This window comes from Lingula anatina, chromosome 2, assembly GCF_051362555.1.
Source record: "Lingula anatina isolate TDL-2025a chromosome 2, LinAna3.0, whole genome shotgun sequence".
NCBI lineage: Eukaryota > Metazoa > Brachiopoda > Lingulata > Lingulida > Lingulidae > Lingula > Lingula anatina.
Window position 1 is genome coordinate 25,164,031 of NC_141768.1, and position 20,221 is coordinate 25,184,251.

Consider the following 20,221-nt stretch of genomic DNA (forward strand, 5'->3'; position numbering starts at 1 on the left):
AGTAGGCAATGCAGTCTGTTTGGTAATTCTTTCTGCTAGTTAAACAGTTTTTTTGTGAAAATTTAATTTTTCACATATTGCCATTTTCAAGGTGTGACTTTGAAGTTCCATGGGCTTGAAGACCCATGCTAGTCACATTTTCTGAAAATCCATGATACGTATATTTTATTATTAAAAATTGACGGTCATTATGCTGTTAACCATTATGTAATATTGCATCAGAATAGAAGAAAACACAATTTTGGGTGCTGCTGCCATAATGACCATTCTGGGAAAACCATGTTACTGATGATTGCCAAACGTTCAAAAAAGAAATACAGGACTAAAATGCAGCCTGAGTTGGAAAAGCAGTCTAATTGGCTTCTTTTTCTGGAAGTTATACATTTTCAAAGTGTGAACTTGAACTGCCATGGGCCTGAAGCCTTATGCTTGTTACACATTTTACTTACATTGGTATTACCTGTTGAGCATAATTAAAATTTGATGTTGAATTTGCAGTTTAACATAATATACTTTTGCATCAGAATTGACAGTAGCCTATTTTGTGCATAGTTATTTCCTGCTTTTTGTCTGTACATTTGACAGCTTTGCTGCCTTGTTATTAAAGCGCCGTTGATCTCCTAATATTATAGTTTTTCTTCCCGCCTTCGAAATGTTCAGCGCAAACGCGGTGCCCTGCTTTTGATCCAAACCTGCTATATTTTTCTTTCTTTCTACCATATTTTTCATTCTAACGGGTTTGTTGGGAACTTATTAAACCTCATGTGTCGATCTCGCTTACTGTTATTGTAGCAGCGGGACAAAAAGCACATAAACCCAGCCATGGTTTTTAGCACCACTGTAAGTGTTTCGACGTAGCAGGGCTCCCCTACCCACAATGCAATTTCCATTTCCGGAAAAGATGAAAAAGGTTAATAGGTAGTTTTCAAATTTATGCACCTGGTTTTAAAATCATATAGCGATTTTACGACAACCGTTTACTATCCAATCAAGGTGACAGTGGAGCGTGGATGAGCCGGCAGTCGTCCTAAAAAAATTTGTTCTGGGATATGATACTCCGAAATGTGATCTGACACACACCTTAAAAACGGGCAGTGTGGTCCGATATACCGGTTAATTCGGGATCTTTATGTGCCGAGTTTGGTAGTTGGGTAGGCCTGTTCATGATACTTGCCATAACTTTGTAACAATCTAGTAAAACAGAGTTTTTCAAAAGTACTCAAGATTAATCTTAAAGTTTATAAACACTTATTTTTTATTGAAAAGGACCACCTTTTATTGAATTTATAAAAGGACAAGGAATGCTTTTTTATCATTTTCAACAGATAATTAAATTCCATGATTTGATGTCACCAAAAAATCTAATTTATTATCTCCTTATGAACCTCACCACCTGTCAACACATTTGGAAATTTTTGAATCTTGAGCAACCCAGAAGTCAGTGCTCAAAGTGAGGGCAGAAATTGAATTGGTTGGTTAGCCAGAGAAAAAAATGCAAATTTCACCAGGAAAATTTGTTAGGTATGATTTTCTGGAAAATGTTTTGCTGGGCACCTTTAACTAAATGAAAAATTTATCAAATGGTCGTCCATTTGTATTTCAGGATTTTCACTTGGTATTATGTCCATATAATGGCATTCCAAATGAAGCAGATAGAAAAGTGTCTCATTCAGAAAAACTTGAGCATTTGACAGATATGTTCTCATCAGGATTATTGCCTGGAAAAAGTTCCATGGATACCTTGGTGTTATGTGAAAAAAATTCTGACAATTTTTGATAATTATTCTATCCTAGAAATATTTTTAAATTGCTGACTATTTTATTTTGTTGTTTCAGAGGCATTGCAACAATTTTAAAGTGGGAAGGAGAATTGAGGAGGCTTCACAATTCAGGTATTGGATTAAGGTAGGGAGGGTGGGTGGGATTGGAGCAGAAGTTATGTGCTCATCCCACATGTAGATGAAAAAATTGTGTATGTGTGTGTATGAATTGGTACCATGGAATGAATCATCACTTTCACTTAAGGTCCTCTAGCTTGAATACATATTTATTATCTTTTCTATATACTATACTGCAAAGACTTTTTCAATTATGGAGTGCTAGGGGCTAATGAAGTCACTGTCCACTCCAGCTAATTACTTAAGTTGATTTCCAATCTGAGAAAAGATATTTGAAAGATCTAGTGGTGATTGCTCTAAGAACAGGGTTGTCAGTTTAACAACAGGGCCAGGGTCTTTTACTTATAGCAGAGTTATATTTTGTTTGTAAGTTGAATTTCCATGTCAGGCAGGGCACCCCTAAATAAGGATCGTAGTCACACCTGCACAAAAGCCAAAGTAAAGCCATTATTTTGCACATAAAAACACACTGAAAAAAAAAACATGCTTCTACATTTTGATAATCTGGCTTTCATTATTTAAATTTTTACATTTCTAGACATTCAAGATGAAACTTTAACTTGGCAAATAATCTGTCTGCAGTGGTTTCTATGGACATTGTACCATGTGATGTCTTTTTGGAAATGTTTTAAGAGTCTTGACCCAGATTTTGTAAGTCCTTCCAGAGTGAACCACCAAACAAACCTGTTCAATACAGGTGTAAACATAACGTGAAAAAAAATTATCCACCTTGTACACAAAACCCTTGGGCATGGGAGCCATGCTTTCAGACAAATTACATACATGTGCATGTAAGAGCAATGAAAGCAAGGACGTTTGATAAATAAACAATGATTTCAAAAGAAAAAAAGAATTGGCACACACTGCATGCCAATTGAGCACTTCAGTTGGGCATATTGTACAGCATAAAACTGATTGTTTACTAACTGGGGCCACTCTGTAGCTCAAATTGAAAGAAAATAAGTGAGGAAACTGTAGGGCCTACTTTCTTTCTTTTTGGTAGCCTACCCTTTTGATATGAATGTAAAGAAATTAAATGCTCTTTAAATTTTTGAGGTAATGCTTTGTGTTACATTACTGACACTTTTTTTCAGCAGAAACAGTTAAAAAATAAGAGTAAGAAAAATGAAGTTGCTTATCCTTATATGTGTACAGTATAAATATTACAAGGTGTGTAAAGTTTATTTACACACCTTGGCAGAGTGTACAATTTTAGTTTGATAACTTTAAACTAAAAAAAGCAACATCTGTTTGGGCCATGACAACAGAAGGTTAAGTGTACTGCGACACCTATTATTTCTTTTCTTTTTAAATTTATTGACTGCTCTTCAAATGAACTGAACTCTTACTCTGGCATTTGTTATTGGAAGATTTTACTTCTAGAACTGCTACCACAGGTTTCAGTCTTAAGGGTAAATATAACCATCACAACATCTACATAACTTGGTGAAATACTGTCCTTAAATACAGATGCAAATTATGAAATAATCTAAAAGACAATGGGATTGATACAATATATTGCTGAATATTTTGTTTGCATAACTGAAAAAATAATTTCTGTTTTGTTGCTGTCTCTGAACAACCTAGTTTTTCACAAATTAAAACTGGATTTAAAAAACTGCTACATGCTGTTTCCCCTCTGATCTACCATGGTCAAATGTCCACTTCACTTACATACAGTACATTATCATGGCTTATGCTGGATAGAATGATTTTTTTTTTTTTTGTAATTTTTTTGGTGCCCTCTTTTGGAGAAACTGGGCAGTAAACTGGTTCTGAGGCCACCCTTGGTTCACAAACTGAGTGAGCATGAATATTCTTAATCTGATATGATCATTGATTGATATACCTGCAGGGCTCTATAATAACTTTTTCAGACACTTGCCCTTTGGGCAAGTTACTGGCAAAATCTACTTGCCTGAACTGGAAACTCCCCCGAATTTTACCAAACAAAAAATGAACACTGTTTATATCTTTCTTCATTTCAATTGTATTCTGGTGTTTGGGGTTCCTATTCTGTAAAATATCTGAAATGTAATGATAGTCTAGGATATGTCTGAGATATTGCCTGAGATAATGCTTCAAATCTGCAATACAGAATAAAAAGAATAATGAGTACAAATATCGTCATCCTTTCTTGTCAAATTTCCCAGCTTCTAGAAGAGTCGCCCATCACAATCATCATTGATGCGACGGCATCTCTGGCCTCCATGCAGCCACCTGTTATACGCCCTGGCTGCATCAAATGCCTCATATGATTCACCCTCAATGGAAATGAGAAGAAGGTTATCTAACATGCTGGTGGCCAAACTTGCTCACCAATCTGTTTTCACTCTCTTCAATGCACTGAATCCACGTTCACAGACAGCTGAAGACATGGCAGTCACTAAAAAAATTTCCACTACCATACTGATGTCATTGAATCTTCTCTGTAATTCTTCATCTGTAAACAACATGGCCCATGTATTCTGAATGTGTGCAGCATCACGTCTACCCTTCACATTCACTCTGTTCATTACCAAAGCTTTAAGTGCTGGCCACTTCCTGAGAACTTGGTTCTGGTCACACCCAAGTCCTTGCAGCAACTCATTAAAATGAGCCATTATAATTTGGAGATCAGCATTTCCGTGTACAGCCAATTTGAGCTTCTTCTCACGGCCAAGAACTTGGTTCAAAAACTCCAGCCATGGCCTTTAGCACTGGAACAGTATCATGATGGTAATTTTCTAACCTTGTATTCATTTTATCTTGAACACTGGCAATAACCTCCCGCTTTAACTGTATAAACTCCACATCTTGATCTCCTTCCTGATCTAATGGCATGTTTTGGAAATTTCCTTGAGCTGTTTCTTCAATGAATTTGTTGAGATTTGGTCCATTTTCTTCATTCAACTGGACTAACTGGATATTGGCCGTACTGAGACCTTCCAATTAACATCTGACTGTCAGTTTAGCCTGTTGAAAACACCTATTAGACAAGTTATTATGTCCAAAACATCTAATAATAAATGCATGAATCTGAGGACTTTGTAATTCTTCAATTTGCGAACTAAAAATAAAGCTCTTCCTTGCTCCTTTGCTGTGCCCTGCCTTGACTGTGTGATATCTTCCAAGTGACTCCTAATAACCCGGTAACCTCTCAGCAACACTTCCATAGCTCTCCCCATATGGGGTAGCCATCTTGTCCCTTGAAGACGCACTGGTTTAAGCACTTTCGTGCCCTCAAGGATTTCTGCCACAGCCCTGAATTCCCTCATGGCTTTTGCACTGTAGTGGTAGTGTTTGTGGATTTTGGTGAGTATATCCACACAAACTTCTAGAGTCTTGTTCTGCTTTATACATGTACCTGGAATTATAATAAGGATTCAATTGTGACATAATTATAGATTACTTCACAAATACTGAAACCATATCACTTATTCTACTAAAGTTGACTATATTATTATTATCTTATAATATTATAAATCTTTATACCATAAAATATAATACATTTTACTAAAATAAACTTTAAATACTACACCATAATTATATATTGTACTTTCTATTCTACATATATTTAAAAAAAAACTCCAGTCAAGATTAGGAGAATGATCCAAAATCTTAAGTTAAATTGACAGGCTTATGTTTAATTGCCTATTACTCATTATAATTGTTGCAGCTTAAGTTCAACATCAATAAATACCTTCATAAACACCAAGCTCAAGCCTGTGAGCAACACAATGTATAGGCATGATATAGCCATGGATGTTCTTAAACCTGGTTGCAATACTGTTGTTCTGCCCGAGATTAACCGAGGCCCCATCAGCACCGATGGATACAATCTTGTGTCTCCAATCCTCCAAAGCTTTGGAATCCAATCCTGCAGAGATGGCATAAAAGATACCATCAGCATTAGCATGTTGAGGTGCTACTACTTTAAAGTATACTTGTCTTGGATACCCATCCACCATGTACCGACAGTAGATTAGTTCCAGCTCTGCCACGCTACAGTCTGTTGACCCATCAAACATAATACTCATTACCCTACACTGATTCAACTGTTGGATTTGGGCATCTCTCATGCCACTTGCTATGCTGGTAATGAACCTACAAATATATTAAAAGCCAACTGTTACAAGTCAAGTTCAACTGTTCCTATTTTTTGAAAAAATAATACCTATTTTCTTATTTTCTGAAAGTCCATTATAACTTGACGTCCTGTTATTGTATCAAAATTGACAAAATTACCTATTTTCTGCATCTTCATTTTCTGCTTTTTGTCTGTACATTTGACAGGTTTGCTGCCTTGTTTAAATGATAAATAGCTTTTCTATTCATTTTGTAGCCTATGTAATGAGCTGAGTTGAAACGAATATGGGTCTGAGATACTGCATAACCATATGGCTATTTTGCACTGCTATTCTGGGATGTTTCCAAACATCAGCATCTGTACCTGCAGCAGTATCTTTCCCTGGTGGAGCAACATCATCTTCAGCTGTTGCAGCATCTTCATCTTACATAGCAGCTTCATCTGTAGCAGCCTCTGGATCAAGTGCAGCATCAGCATCTTCATCTGCAGCAGCAAGATCTTCATCTGTAGCAGCATCTTCACCTGTTGCAGCATCTTCATCTGACATAGCAGCAGCATCTTCATCTGCAGCAGCATCTACATCTGCAGCAGCATCTTCACCTGTCAACATTGTCAACAGTCAACAGTCAACAGTAGAGACAACATCATTCACAACAGAGTCAAAATCATCTGCAGAATCAACAATGTCTACACTAGAGACAGCTACTACAGAGTGGACAACATCAGCTGCAGAGTGGACAACAACTACAGGCTGGACAACATCAAGTACAGAGGAGACAACTACTACAGAAACGACTACATCTACAATTATGACAACTGCAGATGGGGTAACATCAACTGCAGAGCAGACAACAGAATCACCTACATCTACACTGGAGACAACTACTGAATGGCCATCATCAACTGCAGAGGAGACAACAGCAACTACAGATTCATCTAAATCTACACTAGATACAACAACTACAGAATGGCCAACATCAACTGCAGAGGAGACAGCATCAACTACAGAATCATCTAAATCTACACTAGATACAACAACTACAGAATGGCCAACATCAACTGCAGAGGAGACAACAACAGAATCACCTACATCTACACTGGAGACAACTACAGAGTGGCCAACATCAACTGCAGAGGAGACAACAGCAACTACAGAATCATCTAGATCTACACTAGGTACAACAACTACAGAATGGCCAACATCGACTGCAGAGCAGACAACAACAACAACTACAGAATCATCTCATTCTTCACTAGATACAACAACTATAGATCGGGTAACATCAACTGCAGAGCAGACAGCAACAGAATCAACTACATCTACACAAAAGACAACTTCAGAATGGAAGTCATCAACTGCAGAGCCAACAACTTCTATGGAAACTACATCTCCTATAGAGACTACTACAGAAGGAACAACATCAACTACAGAGACATTAACTACAGTGTGGAGTACGTCTACAATAGAGGCAACTACAGAAGGGCCAACATCAACTGCAGAAGAGACTACATCTACAATAGAGGCTACATCCTATGATCAGTCAACATTTTCCTCAGAAACATCTTCCTTTGTAGAAACAACAAATACAATTCCCACTGAAATGCCAACAACCACCTCATTTCCAGTTAATGGACCAACAGGTAGGCATGTAAAGATATTTATAAATGTTCACTCCTTTTTCATGGGTTTATTAGTCAGACAAAACTCTTTAAAGGTGGTTTGAGAATATTGTTGTACATGGTTCTTGAAATTACAAATTCTGTGTGGTTACAATACTTAACTCAGTGGTTCCCATTTGTGGATTTTCCTACAATATAAACTGAAATTCTGGAATTTAGTAAGCTCCTTTATTAGATGTGTCTGTATATATTGCCATCACCTGCGTCTGTCATCGCCGTCGCCGATTCCGATGCCGATGCCAATGCCGTCGCCGTGCACTCTCCTTGTAAACACGATAAGTGGAGGGCAGTTATACTTTTTATGTACAGACACAGATGTGTCTGTACATATTGCCATCACCTGCATCTGTTGTCGCCAATGCCGATGCCGTCGCCGTGCACTTTCCTTGTAAACACAATAAGTGGAGGACAGTTTTACTTTTTGGCTTCATATTTACAGAGCTGATGAATATTCATAAAACGCAGGTCAAGTTAGAAAATCGGCATGATCGGGCCATTATTGTAGAAGTTATGCTGTTTTTTCACTTTTCAGCATATATGCAACCCTGTAAACACATTTTAAGGAAAACTGTTAGGCCTGTTGTCATGAAACTCACAGGAGTAATCAATCTTACTAAAACGCAGGTCAAGTTTGAAAATCGGCATGATCGGGCCACTATTTTAGTAGTTATGCTTTTTTTTTTTTCATTTTTCAGCATATATGCAACACTGTAAACACAATATAAGAAAAACAGATAGGCCAATTGTCATTAAACTCACAGGAGTGGTCAATCTTACTAAAACGCAGGTTGAGTTCGAAAATCAGCATAATCGGGGCATTATTTTAGAAGTTATACTGTTTTTTAACAGTCTCATTATTTAACTAATAAGATGCCTAAAAGTGTTTGTTTGACATTTCCTGCATCTTTACAACATTGTTAGTTGATTATGTAAAAATGATGGTAAACTTGTTATCGTGTATTGTGTAAAAAAGTTTCAAAAATGGAAATAAACTCATATTATTGCAGTTTGTCATATTCAATCATTCATTAAGTTCAGAATCTCAGAATGGAGGAAATTGGACATTTATCACTGTTCTATTGATATTTTTCTCATCTCATCAATTTTCTTAGTTGATCATATTAAAATGGCAGTAAACTGTTAATTTTGTTTTATGTTAAAAAAGTGTTAAAAATGGAAATAAACCCATTTCAGAACAGTGCTGTCTTGTTTCACATTTCCTCAGATTCAATTCTTAGGCATGTTAACAGTTTCATTATTTAATTAATAAGATACGTAAAAGTGTTTGTTTGACATTTCCTGCATCTTTACAACATTGTTAGTTGATTTTGTAAAAATGATGGTAAACTTGTTATTGTGTATTGTGTAATAAAGTTTTGAAAATGGAAATAAACTCATATCATTGCAGTTTGTCAGATTCAATCATTCACTATGTTCAGAATCTCAGAATGGAAGAAATTGGACATTTAACACTGCTCTATTGATATTTTTCCCATCTCATCAATTTTCTTAGTTGATCATATTAAAATGGCAGTAAACTGTTAATTTTGTGTTATGTTAAAAAAGTGTTAAAAATGGAAATAAACCCATTTCAGAACAGTGCTGTCTTGTTTACGTTTTGGCATTTTCAAGTTGTGACTTTGAATTTCCATGGGCCTGAAGACCTTTGCTAGTCACATTTTCTGAATATCCATTATACTAATATTTTATTATTAATATTGATGGTCATTATGCTGTTAAACATTATGTAATATTGCATCAAAATTTGAATAAAACCTATTTTGGGCACTGCTCCCATGATGACCATTTGAGAGAAACCATGTCACTTACTGTCCTCAAACAGTACAGTAAATATATAAAGATGTGTCTGTACATATTGTCATTAAACTCACAGGAGTGGTAAATCCTGCTAAAACGCAGGTTGAGTTAAAAATCGGCATAATCGGGCCATTATTTTAGAAGTTATGCTGTTTTTCACATTTCCTCAGATTCAATTCTTAGGCATGTTAACAGTTTCATTATTTAATAAATAAGATACGTAAAAGTGTTTGTTTGACATTTCCTGCATCTTTACAACATTGTTAGTTGATTTTGTAAAAATGATGGTAAACTTGTTATAGTGTATTGTGTAATAAAGTTTCAAAAATGGAAATAAACTCATATCATTGCAGTTTGTCAGATTCAATCATCCACTATGTTCAGAATCTCATAATGGAAGAAATTGGACATTTAACACTGCTCTATTGATATTTTTCCCATCTCATCAATTTTCTTAGTTGATCACATAAAAATGGCAGTAAACTGTTAATTTTGTTTTATATAAAAAATTGTTAAAAAAGGAAAAAAAAAAACATTTCAGAACAGTGCTGTTTTGTTTACGTTTTGGCATTTTTAAGTTGTGACTTTGAATTTCCATGGGCCTGAAGACCTCTGCTAGTCACATTTTCTGAATATCCATTATACTTATATTTTATTATTAATATTGATGGTCATTATGCTGTTAAACATTATGTAATATTGCATCAAAATTTGAATAAAACCTATTTTGGGCACTGCTCCCATGATGACCATTTGAGAAAAACCATGTCACTTACTGTTCTCAAACAGTACAGTAAATATATAAAGATGTGTCTGTACATATTGCTATCACCTGCGTATGTCGTCGCTGTCATCGCTGTCACCGTGCACTTTCATTGTAAACATGATAAGTGGAAAGCAGTTTTACTCTATATTTACAGAGCTGATGAATATTCATAAAACGCAGGTCAAGTTCTAAAATTAGCATGATCGGGCCATTATTGTAGGAGTTATGCTGTTTTTTCACTTTTTAGCAAATATGCAACACTGTTAACACATTTCAAGAAAAACCGATAGGCCTGTTGTCATGAAACTCACAGGAGTAATTGATCTTACTAAAACGCAGGTCAAGTTAGAAAATCTGCATGATTGGGCCACTTTTTTTTAGTAGTTATGCTTTTTTTATGTACAGACACAGATGTGTCTGTACATATAGCCATCATCTGCGTCTGTCGTCGCCGTCGTCGCTGTCGTCGCCGTCACCGTCGCCGTCGCCGTGCACTTTTACCGATAACACGATAAGTGGAAAACCATTTTGCCTTTTGATTTGAAACTTGCAGAACTGATGAATATTCATAATACGCAGGTCAAGTTCGAAAATCAGCATGATCGGGTCACTCTTAGGGAATTTATGCTGTTTTTTCACTTTTTTCAACATATATGCAGCACCGATAACACGATAAGTGGAAAACCATTGTACCTTTTGACTTGAAACTTACAGAACTGATGAATATTCATAATATGCAGGTCAAGTTCGAAAATCGGCATGATTGGGCCATTTTTAGGGAATTTATGCTGTTTTTTCATTTTTTCAGCATATATGCAGCACCGATAACACAGTAAGTGGAAAACCATTTTACCTTTTGGCTTGAAACTTACAGAACTGATGAAAATTCTTAATACGCAGGTCAAGTTGGAAAATCAGCATGATTGGGCCATTTTTAGGGAATTTATGCTGTTTTTTCACTTTTCAATATAAATGCAACACTGATAACACAATATAAGAAAAACGGATTGGCCAATTGGCATTATATTCACAGGAGTGGTCAATCTTACTAAAACGCAGGTCAAGTTTGAAAATCAGCAAGATCGGGCAATTTTTATGGAAGTTATCCTGTTTTTTTTTTTTTCAATTTTTTCAGCACTTTTATAACACCGATAACATGATAAGTGTAAAAATGTTTTTCCTTTCCTTGGATTGAAATTTACAGAACTGGTGAATATTTATAATACGCAGGTCAAGTTTGAAAATTGGCATGATTGGACTATTTTTACAAAAGTAATGCTGTTTTTTTTCCCTTTATTCAGCATATATGCAACACTGATAACGCATTTTAAGGAAAACCAATCAGCCTTTTGTCTTGCAACTCACAGGAGTGATCAATCTGATCAGTATACAGATCATGTTTGAAAATAAGCTTGATCAGTTAAGTTTTGATGAAGTTATTAGCCTTTTTGTATATAAGTGGTTTTTCTTCAGATTTAATTCTTAAGCATGTTAACAGTCACATAACGGTACTAATTGGATATGTTAAAGTGTTGTTTTAACATTTTCTGCTTCTTAACAATATTGTTAATTGATTATATAAAAATGACGGTAAACCTATTATCCTGCATTGTGTAATAAAGTATCAAAAATGGAAAGGAACTCATCATTGCAGTTCGTCAGATTCAATCATTCACTATGTTCAGAATCTCCAAATGGAGCTAATTGGACATTATAAATTGTTCTATTGATATTTTTCCTATGTCAACAATTTTCCTAGTTGATCATTTAAAAATGACAGTTAATTGATGATGGTTTTATGTAAAAAAGGTGTTGAAAATGGAAAGAAAATCATTTCAGTACAGTTATCTCTTGTTAACATTTTGGCATTTTGAAAGTGTGACCCTAACTTCCATGTCCTTGGAGACCTTTCCATATCACATTTTCTGAATATCCATGATACTTTTATTTTTTTATAAAAAATTTGATGGTCATTATACTGTTAAGTATTATGTTATATTGCATGAAAGTTAAAGAAAACCCTATTTTGGACACTGCTGCCAGGATAGCGATTAAGGGAAAACCATGCTACTTATGATAATCAACCTTACTGAAAAGACTGAAGTGCAGCTTGTGTTGGAAAACCATCGTAATTGCTTTCTGTTTTGAAAGCAATGCAGTACAGTGCTATTTGGTGCAATAAATGTATATGGATAGTAGGCAGTTAATTCAGGGTTATAAAATAATTTGCTTAATTGATTTTCAAGTTATTTCAGGGTTATAAAATAATTTGCTTAATTAATTTTCAAGTGGGTATTAAATGAGATTACATAAACACACATTGAGATTTCATTGTAAAGTCCCATCGCTTTAGCTTTCTTAACTGTGTCACATAATTAGGAATTGATGATTATTATGCAGGAAAATGTTATTTAATATGGAAAATAAGTTTACAAAAAAAATTTTGTGTAACGCTTACATTAATGCTAAAGATGAATAACAGTGCCTTATTATTCTCAAACTCAATAGGGTTATTCATATCATGTTAGTAATTGTACAGCTAGATTAAAAGTTTGAATAGCAGCTTTATTGGTATTTTTTGTTATGTTTTATTTTACATTTTCTTTTAATTTTTTTATGCTGTTTTTTCACTTTTTTCAACATATATGCAACATTAATAACACAATATAAGAAAAACAGCTTAGCCAATTGTCATTATACTCACAGGAGTGGTCAATCTTACAAAAATGCAGGTTGAGTTTGAAAATCAGCGTTATCGGGCCATTATTTTAGAAGTTGTACTGTTTTTTCAAATTTCCTCAGATTCAATTCTTAGGCATGTTAACAGTCTCATTATTGAACTAATAAGATGCCTAAAAGTGTTTGTTTGATATTTCCTGCATCTTTACAACATTGTTAGTTGATTATGTAAAAATGATGGTAAACTTGTTATCATGTATTGTGTAATCAAGTGTCCAAAACGGAAATAAACTCATATCATTGCAGTTTGTCAGATTCAATCATCCACATCTGCCATGATGACCATGATGGGAAAACCGTGTTACTTATGATTGTCAAACTTTCAAAAAAGAAACACAGGACTAAAATGCAGCCCAAGTTGGAAAAGCAGTCTAATGGGCTTCTTTTTCTGGAAGTTATACATTTTAGTGAAATATTCATTATCTTTTTGGCATATTCATTGTGGGACTCGGAGCTCCCATGGACATGAAGCCGGATGGTAATCAAATTTTCTACATGTTCATGCTATTTATAGTCAATAATCAAAAATTGGTGATAATTATTCTATAATTTGTTATGTAATGTTACATCAAAATTGACAATCTTTTTGCACTGCTACTGCAAACATTATGAAAAGAAAACTGTGTTATTTATTATTATATTTAACTTAAGAGTATGATTTTTAGGATTGGCATGCAGTTCAAATTAGAAAGCCAGGTCAATTGGGTTATCATTTATTATTGAATTTAATGCAATTTTGTGTGAAATTTCATTTTTCTCATTCTGGCACTTTCTAAGTATAAACTTGAACTCTGATGGGCCTGAAGCCTTATGCTTTTACTTTTGTCGGTGTTACCTGTTGTGCAAAATTAAAATTTGATGTTGACTGTGCAGTTAAACATAATGTATTATTGCATCAGAAGTGGTAGTCTCCTATTTTGTGCAATATTGTTTTGTGCTCTTCTTAAGTTGTGACTTATGGGCCTGAAAGACCTTTGAGAGGGTCAGTCTATAAATTTCCCTTGGGTATCACTTCGCTAATTTCAGTTATAAAGTAATTTGCCTAATTGATAGGCTACATAAAGCACACTTGTGATTTGAGATTACATAAAGCACACTTGTTGATATTTCCCTGTAAACTCCCATAGGTTAAGCTCTCTGCTAGATTAATAATAAGGAAGCAGTGATAATTATGCAGGTAAATTTTGTTTAATATTGCAAATAAGTTTTATATATATATATCAAACTGAAAGATTAAAAGTTTGAATAGCAGCTTCATTGGAATTATATTTACCTCTGCCAAGGAGGTTATATTTTCACCCCTGTTTGTCATCAACATAACTCAAAAAGTTATGGACCGATTTTGCTGAAATTTTCAGGAACTGTCAGAAGTGGGCCAAAGAGGACAAAAATCAATAATAATCAACAATTGCTACCTTGGCAGAGGTCTGCACTCTCGGAGTGCTTTTCTAGTTTTGTTATGTTTTCCTTTATAATTTTTTCTCAAACACTTGCATTTGTGACTTTTAACTCTCATCCGCCTGAGACTCTGACATTTCTGTATTTCCACATAAGCAGTTGTATTGTTTTTTATGTCTTTAAACATTATATTACTTATGTAATATTATTTTATGCACTGTCATCATTTTTCAAATATTGAGACTTACATCATGTGGATTTGAACTCTCATGGTCCTGAAACTGTAATCTTATTGAAAGGGTAGATTGAGACCATCTTCTGGGACTTCCGGAAGACAGTCAGGTTATTAAGTTTATATTGCCTGGTATCTATTTTTTCTTCTGTTGGAAGACCATCAAAATGGAGGATGGATCAAAATAGATACTTTGGAATACTGTCAGAGAATATCTCTGGGTCCGCTCATGTTATTGACCATTTTACCTGTTGTGCATGATTATAAAATTCAGTGTTGACTGATAGTGCTATTATAAGCATTATTTATTATTGCATCAAAATTAACAAAATGACCTTTTTTGCATCTTTATTTTCTGTTTTTTGTCTGTACATTTGACAGCTTTGCTGCCTTGTTTTTCACTTTTCAGCCTATATGCAACACTGTTAGCACAATATAAGAAAAACAGATAGGCCAATTGTCATTAAACTCACAGGATTGGTCAATCCTGCTAAAACGCAGGTTGAGTTAAAAATCGGCATAATCGGGCCATTATTTTTGAAGTTATGCTGTTTTTCACATTTCCTCAGATTCAATTCTTAGGCATGTTAACAGTTTCATTATTTAATTAATAAGATGCGTAAAAGTGTTGGTTTGACATTTCCTGCATCTTTACAACATTGTTAGTTGATTTTGTAAAAATGATGGTAAACTTGTTATCATGTATTGTGTAATAAAGTTTCAAAAATGGAAATAAACTCATATCATTGCAGTTTGTCAGATTCAATCATTCACAATGTTCAGAATCTCAGAATGGAAGAAATTGGACATTTAACACTGCTCTATTGATATTTTTCCCATCTCATCAATTTTCTTAGTTGATCGTATAAAAATGGCAGTAAACTGTTAATTTTGTTTTATGTAAAAAATTGTTAAAAATGGAAAAAAAACATTTCAGAACAGTGCTGTCTTGTTTACGTTTTGGCATTTTCAAGTTGTGACTTTGAAATTCCATGGGCCTGAAGACCTTTGCTAGTCACATTTTCTGAATATCCATTATACTAATATTTTATTATTAAAATTGATGGTCATTATGCTGTTAAACATTATGTAATATTGCATCAAAATTTAAAAAAAACTATTTTGGGCACTGCTCCCATGAAGACCATTTAAGAAAAACCATTTACTGTTCTCAAACTTACAGGAAAGAAACATGGGACTAAAATACAGCTTCAGTAGGCAATGCAGTCTGTAGTTCTTTCTGCCAGTTAAACAGTTTTTTTGTGAAAATTTAATTTTTTCACATATTGGCATTTTCAAGGTGTGACTTTGAAGTTCCACAGGCTTGAAGACCCATGCTAGTCACATTTTCTGAAAATCCATGATACGTATATTTCATTATTAAAATTTGACTGTAATTATGCTGTTAACTATTATGTAATATTGCATCAGAATAGAAGAATACACAATTTTGGGTGCTGCTGCCATGATGACCATTATGGGAAAACCATGTTAATTATGATTGCCAAACGTTCAAAAAAGAAATACAGGACTAAAATGCAGCCTGAATTGAAAAAGCAGTCTAATTGGCTTCTTTTTCTGGAAGTTATACATTTTCAAAGTGTGAACTTGAACTCCCATGGGCCTGAAGTCTTATGCTTGTTACACATTTTACTTACAAATTTGGTATTACCTGTTGAGCATAATTAAAATTTGATGTTGAATTTGCAGTTTAACATAATGTACTTTTGCATCAGAATTGACAGTAGCCTATTTTGTTATTCCCTGCTTTTTGTCTGTACATTTGACAGCTTTGCTGCCTTGTATGATTTAAATTTTATAGCATGCATTTTTGTCAATTGAGAAGAGTAAAAAAAACAATGTATTTTTTGTTAAAACAAAGGATTTTTGCCTATTCCCTGACATCAAATTGTAGTACTTACTGTTTTGATTATATAGGCATTCAAAGGGTATTGATTGCCATTTGGGTGAGAGAGAGAGAGAGAGAGAGAGAGATTTAAAATAAGAAAAAAAAAACAATTTAACACAAAATGCCGATGCTTCATTATCAGCTTGATTAGAACAATTAAACTGATGTTAATCAGATAAGAATTTCATCCTATATTGGAGGTAAAATACTGGAAATATTGGAGGTAAAATCTCAATATTAGCTGTTGACTGAAGAAAAATTTATATCATTCTTCAAACTGATGTTTTTTTTTTTTTTTTTTTTTTTTTTTTTTTTTTTTTTTTTTGATATGACAGTATTATTTTATTACCTGACTCTGTTTGTATTTACATTTACCTAAGTGGATAAGGAAATGGACCCTTACATATTCATCTCCCTTAAAGTGGATAAAAATTCATAATTCAGTTTCATTTTATGGGTACTGTTAGGGTTAGCCAAAAACACTTTATGTATACTGGCTTACATACTTTTTTGAATAACAGATAAATCTTAAGTTTCACTGACTAAATTCCTGAACATGTATGTACACAAAATTAATGTCATCTAAGACTGTGTTCCCATAGATTTAGATCAATCTATCTGGATCAGTCTAACTCCCTAGGGGTTCACGCTGAATTGCTGTCAGCCGAGCAGTTAATTACCCCCTTACAGCTTTTAGTAGGCAGGACAGACATTTAAGCCGGCTAACCTGACTGCAATCTAGTGAGACTCCCCATGGGGATAGATTGATCTAAAAATCTGTGGGAATGCAGTCTTACTGGTAGCATCATAATTGCAATTTTGGGGTAAAAATTGAAAAATGAATTTCTCAAATTACTTAACCTGAGCACCCTCGAATACCATCTCAATCCCAATTTAATGAAACCACTAAGTACTTAAAAAAAAACATGTCACTGGTTTTCTTAAAAGCCTTAGGTCAGCTTTTATTATTTAAAAAACAAAATAATGCCTTTGATTAATAAAAGTTTGTAATTAGGGGAACATAACATAACATAACATAACATAACATAACATAACATAACATAACATAACATATTTAAACCAAAATACTACAAGAGATTGAAGCCCAAACACAGAAACAACTGGCAGTATCTGTTGTGTTAGCAAGGGGAGATATAAATGCCAAAATCTTATTTTTTGAGGAGATTGTTATTGTTATTGTTATTGCAAAATGTTCACAAAAAGCTCTTTTTATGCATTTTGATGATAATAAAACTTAAGGTTGCTGACAAGATATTTTAACCCTTTATAATCATCCAAATAAAACTGTGTTCATGGGTGCTCAGGTAAAGGAAATATTTGAGAAACTGATTTTTCCATTTTTACCTCAAAATCACAATTATGAAGTCACCAATACAATGGCATGTGTAAATGTTAATTAATTTAGTCACTGAACACTGAAGATATATCTGTTATCCAAAAGAATGTAAGGCAGCAAGTGAGGAGTTTTTGGCACAGGGTAACAATATCCTCAAACATATTTCATATTTTGAAGTGATAAAAAGTTGATACATAACATAATTCGAATTTTCAACTTAAAGATACAGTTTATTTGCTGGTCTTTTTGAAATTAGAGCTTGAGCCTAGTTATCATGATGGCAGCTGCACCAGATAAATCATCTTGTGTTGCTTCCCTTACAATAACATCTTATTGTTTACAGGTAACCCCACTGCAGTAGCCATAAGCTGGAGCCAAGCTAACGTATCTTGGGAGCATGAGACATTTCCTGGGCAAGCTTGGGCATATGATGTGGAAGCGTATAGCTGTCTGGATGAATACCTTTATTATTATTATTGCAATTATCATGTGTTGTCCAGATATAGTATACAGGTAAACTTATTAAGCGTGCAATTATCAGGAAAACAGCTTTATTAGTACTACCAGTGTACACGTTTACTCCGTTTATTGGCACATGTGCATGCAGGGAGACTATCATCAGCTTTGTTGGCTCATCTTTTGCGTGGGTTCACCATATTTGATCCATGGATCAGTTGATCCTTGGATGTTCTGTTCTGAATGAGCCCTAAGTAAAATTTTCTTATGTAGAGCACTTTATTTATGGCCAGAAGTAGTAAAACGGACAAAGGCATAGAAACAATGCCATGTTCTTATAAATTTTTATGTACAGACACAGATGTGTCTGTACATATTGCCATCACCTGCGTCTGTCGTCGCCAATGCTGATGCCGATGCCGATGCCGTGCACTTTCCTTGTAATCTTGATAAGTGGAGGGCAGTTTTACTTTTTGGCTTTATATTTACAGAGCTGATGAATATTCATAAAACGCAGGTCAAGTTCAAAAATCAGCATGATCGGGCCATTATTGTAGAAGTTATGCTGTTTTTTCACTTTTCAGCATATTTTTCACATTTCTTCAGATTCAATTCTTAGGCATGTTAACAGTCTCATTATTAAATAATAAGATACGTAAAAGTTTTTGTTTGACATTTCCTGCATCTTTTCAACATTGTTAGTTGATTTTGTAAAAATGATGGTAAACTTGTTATCATGTATTGTGTAATAAAGTTTCAAAAATGGAAATAAACTCATATCATTGCAGTTTGTCAGATTCAATCATTCACTATGTTCAGAATCTCAGAATGGAAGAAATTGGACATTTAACACTGCTCTATTGATATTTTTCCCATCTCATCAATTTTCTTAGTTGGTCATATAAAAACGGCGGTAAACTGTTAATTTTGTGTTATGTTAAAAAGTGTTAAAAATGGAAAAAAAACATTTCAGAACAGTGCTGTCTTGTTTACATTTTGGCAATTTCAAGTTGTGACTTTGAAGTTCCATGGGCCTGACGACCTTTGCTAGTCACATTTTCTGAATATCCATAATACTAATATTTTATTATTAAAATTGATGGTCATTATGCTGTTAAACATTATGTAATATTGCATCAAAATTTGAAAAAAAATGTATTTTGGGCACTGCTGCCATGAGGACCATTATAGGAAAACCATGTTACTTATGATTGCCTAACTTTCAAAAAAGAAATACAGGACTAAAATGCAGCCTGAGTTGGAAAAGCAGTCTAATTGGCTTCTTTTTCTGGAAGTTATACATTTTCAAAGTGTGAACTTATTACACATTTTACTTACATTGGTATTACCTGTTGAGCATAATTAAAATTTGATGTTGAATTTGCAGTTTAACATAATGTACTTTTGCATCAGAATTGACAGTAGCCTATTTTGTGCATAGTTATTTCCTGTTTTTTGTCTGTACATTTGACAGCTTTGCTGCCTTGTTAAATCATGTAATCAACCCTCGCTTGAATTTCTCTCATTTAGCCATTCCCATCACAATTTTTTCACGTGTCTCTCAAGCTTATTAATATTCATAACTTGGAGAAGAAAACTTTTTTTGTCAACATGAGTTTTAATCAATAGTTTCTATGGGACCATTCCCACAGATATTTGAATCAATCTATCTCCCTGGGGAGTCTCACTAAATAGCTGTCAATTTGACCAGCTTAAATGTCTGTTACGCCTAGTAAAAATGTTAGGGGGTAATTGTTACATGGTTTTAGTCCCATCCAGATCGTTCTTCCGGTTCCGCCGCTATGTTACCGTTACCGCTTCTCCTCCTAGACGGTAAGGGCCTCTGTACCCATCTCTTGGATTTAGGTCACCTATAATCTCAACTCGTTCCACTTAAAA

General features: G+C 34.3%; 2 protein-coding genes across 2 annotated transcripts in view; one reads left to right on the forward strand and one right to left on the reverse strand.

Annotated features, from left to right (window-relative positions):
- The window catches only part of LOC147763494 (uncharacterized), a 31,765-nt gene that overhangs the window by 4,517 nt on the left and 7,027 nt on the right, over nucleotides 1-20,221 (forward strand). Inside the window, exons 2-3 of the mRNA XM_087003195.1 lie at nucleotides 1,837-1,892; nucleotides 6,223-7,608. Coding sequence (XP_086859321.1) covers nucleotides 6,252-7,608 — 1,357 coding nt within the window. The 5' untranslated portion in view covers nucleotides 1,837-1,892; nucleotides 6,223-6,251. The remainder of the gene's footprint in view (nucleotides 1-1,836; nucleotides 1,893-6,222; nucleotides 7,609-20,221) is intronic.
- Nucleotides 4,551-5,917, reverse strand: LOC147763495 (zinc finger protein 862-like). Its single transcript, XM_087003194.1, has 3 exons — nucleotides 5,581-5,917; nucleotides 5,035-5,244; nucleotides 4,551-4,822 (listed from the first exon to the last, which is right to left on the reverse strand). Exons 1-3 carry the CDS (start codon nucleotides 5,915-5,917, stop codon nucleotides 4,551-4,553), a joined length of 819 nt encoding a protein of 272 aa, XP_086859320.1.